Source organism: Symphodus melops (assembly GCF_947650265.1).
Source record: "Symphodus melops genome assembly, chromosome: 8".
NCBI classification, from domain to species: Eukaryota; Metazoa; Chordata; class Actinopteri; order Labriformes; family Labridae; genus Symphodus; species Symphodus melops.
The window spans coordinates 6,700,558-6,710,977 of NC_136698.1; the positions used below are offsets into that span (position 1 = coordinate 6,700,558).

The 10,420-nt window shown below is 38.6% G+C and overlaps 1 protein-coding gene across 1 annotated transcript; it reads left to right on the top strand.

Annotated features, from left to right (window-relative positions):
* The first annotated feature begins 928 nt into the window (after positions 1-928).
* kng1 (kininogen 1) lies at positions 929-7,217 on the top strand. The gene is made up of 8 exons (XM_079350934.1): positions 929-1,010; positions 1,953-2,099; positions 2,404-2,520; positions 2,768-2,843; positions 5,141-5,310; positions 5,400-5,510; positions 5,626-5,724; positions 6,582-7,217. The coding sequence occupies exons 1-8, from the start codon at positions 945-947 to the stop codon at positions 6,882-6,884; spliced, it is 1,089 nt and encodes a 362-aa protein (XP_079207060.1). The 5' UTR covers positions 929-944; the 3' UTR covers positions 6,885-7,217.
* The last annotated feature ends 3,203 nt before the right edge of the window (positions 7,218-10,420 follow it).

The following is a 10,420-nucleotide window of genomic DNA, read 5'->3' on the forward strand; positions in this document are numbered from 1 at the left end:
TCATAAGTTGACACATATCTTGACCTCGTTGGACTTGATGAACTTTGGGTATTCTTGTGATCACACAAAAACAATGCAAGTATGAAAGTTGAACACATTTCACCCCATTTCACAGAGCAGCGTGTAGGCGTGTGGAGTGGTGTAGGCTTAAAGGTCGACGGGGACAAAGTACCAGCTAAAACACACAAAACCCTGACTGAGCACATCCACACACAAACACACAAAAAACTGACCCTTAACCATGTAAGATTAGGGCATTTTTGCCATCATACAGTCACCGGTCACTGCCAAAGAGCTCTTTTAAATGTGATTACATTTGTCAGTAATGTTGTGTGTGAGATACAAGTGTTCAATATCTCAGAGTCCTTTATAAAGGAGCTTAGTTCATCTTCTCACATGCTCGCTCTGTATTGACCGTACAGACAGGAGGGCAAACAAAAAAACAAACATTTACTTTTCTTTTATCGACTGAGCTTTCTGGGCATGAATGTGTGCGTGTGTGTCTGTGTGGTTGTGTGTGTGTGTGGGTGTGTGTGTGTCTGTGTGTCCTCTGCCCCCTTCCTATCCTGTGTATTCGTGTCCTTTAGTGAGTCATCATCTTTCACAGGGTTTTCGACCGACAGTTTTAGTGAGAACTTCACCAACCGAGGAGAGGAGTTCAGTTTTTCCTCCTGCAGTAAGTGTAAGTAAAACATCACTTTATTTAATTTTAAAAAGTGTGTTCAAATAGCCTCATAAGTTGGCTTCAAGCCTGGCTTGTTTTCATGCCACAGTTAAGAAATGTTGACATAGATCTGGGGATCACTGCTGGGGTTAAGAGGGTCTTGTGGCCTGAAATGCTCTTTCAATGAATTGATAAACTGTTGTGTAAAGGTTTTGGTGTGATATTTGACATTTCTTTATCATGCAGAAGAGCAAAGGCAGACGTCCATCAGGATCAGACAATGAGGAGTGCATTGTGGCTCTGTGTCCTGGGCCTGCTGTGCCTCTACAGCTCAGTGTCTGGGCAGGTAATGAGAACTCATACTTTTTAACTGGTTTTAATTTTCTCTTATCTGAGTAAAAGTGGAAACACCAAACTATGAAAAATAATTCATAAATAACAATTTAAAATAAATAAACTATATATATATATATAAATAGGATCAAAATACATTACTGGCATTCATAGTTGAATTACTCACTGTTAATTGCCTTGTTGTTGAAATGTGCTATATAAATAAACTTGCCTTGCCTTGCCTTGTCCAACTGGCTAATTCTGTTGGAGCAGTACACTCTGGGTTTAACTTGCAACGAATTCAGAGCCAACTACTACAAAAAGAGTTATTATAAAAGTAAAAAGTAACTGAAGCTTTTCAATGAATTAAGCTACGCAAATAAATAATTTTTAGTCAAAGCAGTTGAAGCAGCTTTAAGCGTCTCAACTCCAAAAAGGTGGAATCAGACTCTTTGAAAAGAAGACTTCCTGTATTTTTACAGCTGAATTTATGTAGCTTGATCGATCTGTGTTTTTAGTAAAACATTTTAAATAACAGAAGCACTGTGCACTTGAGTTACTTGAGCATACACCTCTCTGTTTGCTTGTGTTTGTAATGCTTGTGTTTTTTTCATGTATTTGCTTGAAGCACATTCTGTTGCTTTCTGTATGAACTGTGCTCTATAAATAATCATCTTTCTTCTTATTCAAATGTAGAATAATTAAAGTGTCATTTATGTGTATTCTTTAGAAGACTAAATCTACCAGTAAGGCAATGCTTCTTGTGAACATCATTGATGCTCTCATATAATCATAAAGCCTGTAATTAATTACAATATTTGATTACAGCCCTTTATATTAATACTAACACAGATGTCCCTGCACTCAGTCCTTATAACTCGGAGTTGGATCAACAGTTTGTGCAGCAAAAATGATTTGTTTTGCATTATTTTTACCACAATTCTCCCTCTTTCAGGATGCAGTGCAGGTCCAGCCTGGCGTCCTGATGTTTTGTGATGACCCGTCTGTAGAGAAGGCTGTCCACAGTGCCATGCACAAGTTCAACGAGGGACTAAGCAATGGAAAACTCCTGGCCCTCTTTCAGACACTTTCAGCCAGGAAGGTATAAAGAGCACCAAAAAACAGCTGACTTTGAAAGCACAGAAAAAATGGAGAAAAAGAAGAAAACAGATTGATCAATGAGCAGCTTATGAAAACTCAGAAAAGCCAATAAAACCCTGGCTCCAAATCAAAGATGGCTAATCATTGTCACGACTATTTGATGGTATTTAGCTTGTTTTTTCAAGCTGAGGTGTTTTGAAAGGCGAGGAATTGAAGCTGTGGGATGTTTTTTTAAGCACACATGTTTAGACACTTTGACCTCTGGTACAAACACTGAATGCATGTTTGTTTGTTTGTCTCTCCAGTCAGAGAACGGCTCAGACTCAGTGTACTCGCTGGAGTTCACCAGCAGGAGGAGCGACTGCCCGGCTGGAGGCAGCAAACAGTGGACAGACTGTGACTATCAGCCTTATGGACGCAAGGTTATAAAAATAAGAAGAAATGGATCTGCTGATGCTTATTTGACCCAACAAAGCTGTCCTCCTGTCATGCCTGTTAAGAAAAAAAAAAAAATTCTGTAGGAAAAAGTTGCAGACTTCTGTTTGTTCAAACACTGAAAGAATCTGTCTTGTTGAAAATTGATAGTAAATGTAGGCAAACAGTCGAGATAGTTAAGTGTTTTCAAAGCAGTTCATAAGGGTAATTATATCTACTGTGTAATCCCTCCAGGAGCCAATTTTTTGCAATGCCACCGTCTACATGACAGAGACTGAAGCAGACACTAGAGAGGTGAACTGCATGATGGGTGAGTGAATGATTCATTGTCATCTGTTCTTATTAAAAATGCATTCCTGCAGAGACTAAGATGAAAAGATTGATAGCCTAATACTTCCATGCCTGTTGCAAAGATTTAGTCTGCTTAGTAGCTTAGTTTATTATCAGACACAGATGATACATTTTCCTCCCAATGATGTGCTGATATTTAATGCAAGACAACTGGTTACCAATTATGTCCTCCAGTAACATTTCTTGATATTTGTTGAAGAACGACACTGTTTCGTAAAACTGTTGTTCCCAAATTGCACCATTAATTAGACAAACACAAATACACAAAATAAGGCACAGTTCTAATATGACAATTTTGCATTTAAAAACGTGATGATTCGTCAGGCTGCTGACTTACAGCTCCTCTAGCTATCAATGTATTCAATTCAAAAGTTATTAGACTACCAACCTTTGAGAATAACCTTCCTCTCATGTAAAAGAGCTCAGAAACAAGGGTAGGATACTTATGTAACAACAGTGTCCAAGGCCGTCTGGACTCAACACCACTTAATTTGTCTGAGGTTAATGAACTCCTCACATAATAATGTAACGGTTCATTAACAATGCGCTTTAACAACCACTAGGGGGCAGTATACATCAAACAAAATGTGCTTAAACAAGACAGCACAGCTATCCTATCTCTATCCAGAGTTTAATTGTTAACAACAATCAAGAAAAACCACACATGTGATCATGTTGAATGAAAACTAACCCTTTTAATTGCTGCAGTGACTTCCTGGCAGTTTTTTTCCCAACCTGTCAATCATCCAGTAAAACTACAACATGTTTCGTCTTTTATCATTTTACATTTGTATGTAGCCTACAATAAAATAAACAAGATGCAGCCTACCAAGTTTCTAGGAAATCATTTGATGCTGTTGGACAGAGCTATTCCTTCCTTTTGTGTTTATGCTAAGCTAAGTGGCATAGCATAGCAGCAACTTTATATTTGCCATAAAAGATATGAGAGTTGGGATCTCGGCTATATTCCCATCTGGCTATCAGGAAAGCAAATATATTAACAAAAATAAATCTAATTTAAGACTAAACTGTTACAGAAAGTGTGGAGAGGCTCGTAGATGACGTCTTACTTTTCTCCCCGCTGTGTGAGATAATATGGGACACTAACTGATGATGCAAAAAGCTTTTTAATAAGAAACGTTGTTGAAATAATCTTTCAACTTGGGACCTCATTGGAGACATTAACAGCAGAACCAATTTGCTCATTAATGCTCATTACTTCTTCTGTCATGTGATGCTGCCTGAGGGGAGATTTGAAACTCTAATCCCATCTAATGAGAAAAAATTTAACCCAGTTATATTTACAGTCTTCTTCTTTTTTCAGGAATAATGATATTATTGATGGAGATTCGTTGCAGCTTGTAATCTGTGGTCTATTGATTTCAGTGAAACATGACTCAGAGGAGAGCATATTTCTTATTAAGAAAACGAGTTATTGAGAAAAATCTATCCTGGTGGGCGCAAGGGAACACAGATTTTGTAATATATAAACACTATTTGCAGACAGAGAAAGCACAACCTTAACATATCAGGCCATAAAAGGCTGTGACAGTCTAGACTTTAAACTGTTTGTCTAACCAGCTCACTGTGTGTCGAGTCAGATGATTCCATGTTTTATCCTTCCGACTTTAACATTGTTATGAAACATTTTGAAGCTCACAGTGGAATATATTTTCAGTTTTAAAGGAGTAATTACCAGCTTTAGAGGGTTCTCTTGAGAAAAAGGAGTTCAACCATAGGTGTTAGAACATGTTAAGCAAACAGTAAGGGTGCAGAATCTGCTTTATTCAAAGCTACTCTTCTCCATAGACAAAGGGTAAGTAGATGTATCCACTGGGGGTCTTCACCCATTTGTCTTCCTGGTTTGTTGTAACAGCTTTGGTTGAATTTAAGGATGGCGCCGGCAATAAGCAAAGGGTTGAGAAGTCATCAAAGGCGGCTGTGGCTCAGTGGGTAGAGTCATCGACTCTCAACCGGAAGGTCGAGGGTTTGATCCCCAGCTCATGCTCCTGCAAGCAACATGTCCTTGTCCTTGGGCAAGACACTTATCCCTGCTCTACACAGGGTGTATGCAGTTCGGTCAAATGCTTGGTGCGCTGATTGCCCCATGGGGATAAATAGAGTTTTGAGAAAAAAAAAGCTAACAGTGCAAATGATGGAGCTCTATCACCTGTAATATATTTTATTTTATAAGGCCCAAAAGTATAAAGTGACTTTAATTCGATTTCCCTTTCTCTCCCATCTTCTCCACCTCAGATATGCTAGTGATTCCAGAGAGAGCTTCCTGTCTGGGCTGCCCTGAGGACATCGATTTGAACTCAGAGGACCTAAAAGTTCCTATTACAGCCTCTATCGCCAAGTATAACACCATCTCTAACTCCACTCACCTGTTCTCCCTGCACAGTGTTGGCACGGCCACCAGACAGGTAGAGGCTGGGTCCTATGATGAGAGGGGAAGAGGAAGGAAGTTTAAGGTTGGTTCTTTTCTACCTACCTTCTGCTTGTATCTCTCCAGGTTGTTGCAGGTTTCAGGTACCGGCTGACATTTGATATGAGGAGGACGACATGCGCCAAGGCAGAACATCAAGACCTGCATGAACTGTGTGTCCATGATGACGAGAACCTGGTAAACATAGCATAGCATAACATAACATACTGCTTCTGCCATGAAGTGATCTTTTCCAGGCTTATTTTACCTGATGTGTCTGTGTGCGTGTGTGTGTGTGTGTGTGTGTGTGCAGGAGCTTGCATACTGTAACTCTACAGTAGATCTTGCACCGTGGAGACTCGAGCCCCCAGGTGCTGAAATGGAGTGTGAAGCAGGAGCAATGCCTCCCGTGGTGAGACCAACTTTTCAAAAACATATTCTGCAAGATTTACACTTGAACCTCATATTAAGCTTCAATGCATGTTTACAAAAGTATATAAAAGACATCACCCCTAAAACTGTTGAATAAGTATTTTACAGAGCTTTGGCATGGTAAGAAATCTAAGACATAAACGCCTTAAATAGTTATTTATATTAAGATATGAAGGCTAGTAGCTAAAAGATGACAGCATACTCTCAAACTGCAGAGGGTAGAAGTGGTTTTGGCCACATGAAAGTAAGAATACTAATGAATTGAATTATTTCGACTCCCCATTGAACAAGGAATGAATGAAGTTTAGCCTGATTGCTGCTGCTATATTGTCTGTTAGCCCCCATCCATGGTGTCCAATCAGCTGGAGCTAGCTACGCCAAACACACAGCCCTAACATAATGTCAGCGTCTACATTTTTCATCATGAATGTGTTCATTTGCTTGCACCATCGGTTGTGATATGTCGAAAACTGCAATCTACATATTAACACTTGTTTATATTCAAACAGAATTCACCATATTGAAACATTTCTTCTGATTCAGTCCTATTTCGGTATAAATATCTGGGTTTTCAGTCGACCAAGCCAAGTTGTTAACTATTCAACAAAGAAAAGCAACATGTCACAAGGAGCAGCAAACAAAGTTCATCATTAGTTTTGGATTTTAGAACTAAGAAGGGCACGCAAAAAGAGCGAAAACTTTGTTATATGTTTGAAAGAGATTTTCCTGCTTTATTGTATTTGACATTTTAAAAGGTGGGATAATAAGTCCACAGTTACTGAATGTAAAATGAGGTTAGGTTCACCATTCATATGTATACTGTTGTGTTTTCTTCAGGTGTTCACTCGGCGGCGTCCTCCTGGTTGGTCCCCGCTCAGAAGAGTTGAAAAACCCTCGTCAACTCCTGCAGCTCCCTCCATGGTGTCTCCATCCAAGGCTTCAGACCCCAAACAAGAATCATCTGAGGAGGACACCAAGACCTCGAAACCCGCTGCCTCCCCCAATACAACCACAAACCCCTTCCACTGTCCATCCAAGCCCTGGAAACTGTTCAATCCCATCGAACCCAAGACGTCTGCAGGTCCTACAAAGGCTCCTGTAGTCGAGGGGGGTTTGAAAGATACAGACCTACTTGCCTAAAGTTTTCCTCCAGGGAAACACATTTACAGTACATTCAAAATAATCCTTGTCTTGCTCTCGCTGCTGATTATTTTTTATTCTGTAGACGATTCCCCATTAGACTGAGTTGCATCCTCCAGGCTGTTGCACATATTTTAAACTACAACAGTCACTTTTATACAATTGGAATTGAAAGAGAAAAGTAAATACAAAAGCAACTTATTTTGGATATTGTAGCTCACAGAAATAGCCTGAAGTGATGATAAAGCTCTTGCACTGTTGTCATATAATATCTTGATATCTCTATATCTTGAATTTCCCTCGGGATCAATAAATCTATCTATCTATCTATCTATCTATCTATCTATCTATCTATCTATCAAGTTTCTTTCAGCGAGAAATTAAAGTAATAGAGCAATACTTTCATCTTTGTGGTTTAAAAAAGATTTGAGAAATGGAAAAGGGAACACTGAAAGTCTGTAAAACTCATCAGGAGCAATATTCAAGAAAACAAAATAAAACATTGTTCTGTGTCTTGTGTTTTTCCTTTCTGTAAGCATTACCATTCATTTTCTTTTTTCACACAGAATAACAAAACTCAGCTGTGTTGCATCATAAGAACACACATAAGAATCTTTCCCCCTGATTTGATATCCCATGACTTTCCCTAACTAAGGGACTTCTTTCAATCACAGGAAAGTTATAGTTTTGTTCATTTTGTTGAAGTTAATATAAAATAGATTAAGATACAGATTCACCTAAGAGGTAGCCTGAGAAAAATAACTTATGCATCAAACTGTGTAGAAAGCTGTTTCCAGTGAAGTAAAATCAGTGTGAGAAAAGACGGTTTCTGTCTTATTCTGAGTACATACATACAAATCCCATTTAGAAATTCCTGTTTTGAACTTAGATAGTCCAAAAATTAAATAGTAAGGTTGTACACAAGCCCTAAGCAGCCATGCATCCATACAGTTCACTTAATCTGCTTTACTGTGATCACGAGTACCTTTGTTATTTTCTAAAGATGCTGACTTATTCTGTTATCTTGAGTTAATACAAAACTGGTTTTCCCCATTGTAACCAAAAACAGATGACTTTACCTTTGATTCTTGTAACAACAGAACCATGTTTGATGGTCTCAGAAAAAAAGGGCTGTGATAAGTCCAACAGTACTTGAATAAAGAACCAGACATTTCAAGCAATCACAGGAAACTGCTGTGGATTAGTTACACACAATCATCACTTGAACGCAGTAAGATAATGTGCCGCTTTATAGTCCAAAAAAAAGAGAGTAAAAACAAACAGTCTGGTGAATGTTTAACAAATTTATTTGTACATCTTCACAGAACACTCAGATAACCAGTCAGTCAGGATACAAACCTTTACTCTGTGACCAGGAAACTAAAACTAAACACAAGTAACATGAATAAATAAAAAAACACAGGTTGTTGTATGAAACTGTTCCTACAGGGAGTAAACTTAAGGCATTCATTTATAGAAACATCTGTATGGCCGCTTAGCAGACTAAATAAAGAAACAAGGAGCAAAAAGGACAGATGTTCATCTTTGCCCGGTCTCATGCAGGGAGACTGTGGAAAACATTACATTGGCCCGTTGGTACATTCATTCATAGTATAGGTTAAAGTTCTGACAGCATGGCAAGTAATGGAAATATATATAATACACAAGATCACTGCATTAAAATGAGGGCATGAAAGCACAGATCATCAAGTTTTCTTTTTTTTTCTTTTTTTTTAACTAGATGGGATATTTCAGGGACCTTGAAAAATAACTACAAATCATCTGTGATGTCAATGATTTGATGCAAAGCAGGTCTTTTTTTTCTGCAAGGTGGAGAGTTTACAACCCTCAACATTCATCATGTGTTAAACACATTCAAAGGCATCACAACAAGGACAGGACGTCTCCTATTCAAGGTTTGGTAATGTTTTGTTCAGTGCTTTAAAGAAAAAGAAAAACAGACGTAGCTAAATGATAAACTATCAGGGTCTTGATTTATACAGGCGATAGACAGAAGTATTTGAAACACCTGTCCATCAGGTGAACAAACAGTGATTAAAAAAAAAGCATTAAAGAATTAACACGTGCATCTTTTCTGTTAAACTTCACAGATTATATTGTTTAACTGCAAACATTAGGGGTTAAAATGAAAATGAAAACCGCTTTTCACCTTCAACTAACTTCATAAAAAGGCAAGTACAATTATTGTATATGAACACATGGATCTCAATCTCCTGCAGGTGGTTGACTCTTTAAGTCAACACAGAGAAGTATAAAAGACATGGGCGTGTGTTTTCCTTGTTGGGGTTTTGGACAGTTACAAAAGAGGGTAAAACTAGTGCAACAATTACTGCAGAGACCCTGCACAGATGATGCACCTAACATTGGGAGCAGAGGACTGATGTGAGAACTGTCTCTGAGAGGAGGTGGAGGCTGTAATCCTTTTCAGGATGAGGCTCAAAACTCCTTGATTTTCTTTTAAAAGTTCCTGTCGTAGCTCTAACTGCCCCTTTGTATGCTGAGATCTGAGCTCCGGTTCAACTGTGTCACTTCATTAGTTCACTTAGAGACAGCTCCGTGCTGAAATGTTTGGCTCGTATACATTAACCTTCGCTGCTTAAATATAACAGCTACACTCACAAGCGTTACTAAATTGACCCTGCAAACCCCGTGATCGCCTCTGAACCCACACACTCCAGCTGTGGTTCTGATTGATGACTCTTCAAGTAAAATATTGGCAACTTATGAATGATAACATTTCCTTACAAATGTAGCCAAAAAAAAAAAAAAAAAAAGGCATACAAAACATTTAGTGACACCACCAATTTCAGCGCTTCAGTGTCATCACACACAAGACACAAGGACATAAACAAACAAATAGTGCTCATTGGGGCCCGCCAATGAAGCTCTGCAACCCGTACAGAGACACAGTAAATGCATATGGGCAAACACAAATACACACACAATCTGTTTGGAGGTTACATGGAGGGAGATATGAAGGTTTACAACACAGCAGGTTTGCCACACATCAATCCCACCCTAGTAAAAGATGATTGACTGCAACTGTACATACATACTGCTTCAACGTGTCAATCAAACATATTGCTAATGCTGCTTGAGAAACATGCATGCTAAGCTAACTTTCTTCTTACAGAGTCCTCTCTTGGACGAAGAAGCATTGACAACGTGGATTTTGAAGTGCATTTAACCAACATTTCTTTCTTTTTCTTTTTTTCTTTTCTTTTCATAGTCTGATAACGTCAAGATGTGACTCCAGCATTAGCTTTCATCGCTTCAATGACGCCTGATTTGGCACATAAAGAGATAAGTGAACATGAGAAGAGCTCTCTGCTGAAAACCTGCAGTTCATTTCATGGCACTGCATCAGACTTCAGACAGAAAACATGGACGATTCAAAAATGTGAGTGCACAAGTTAGCAATGAAATACATTCAAGACATAAATGCTGCAATAATAGGACGTCCAACACCGTATCAGAACAGACCCAAACTTTGGCTTTTACATACAATCAAAAGT

What these genes read in the sequence shown, in the direction of transcription:
- kng1 (XM_079350934.1), top strand. Translation starts at nt 945, where the DNA reads ATGAGGAGTGCATTGTGGCTCTGTGTCCTGGGCCTGCTGTGCCTCTAC. An exon ending in AGACACTTTCAGCCAGGAAG is followed by an intron (nt 2,100 to 2,403) that starts GTATAAAGAGCA and finishes TTGTCTCTCCAG; the next exon opens with TCAGAGAACGGCTCAGACTC. An exon ending in CAGGAGCAATGCCTCCCGTG is followed by an intron (nt 5,725 to 6,581) that starts GTGAGACCAACT and finishes TGTTTTCTTCAG; the next exon opens with GTGTTCACTCGGCGGCGTCC.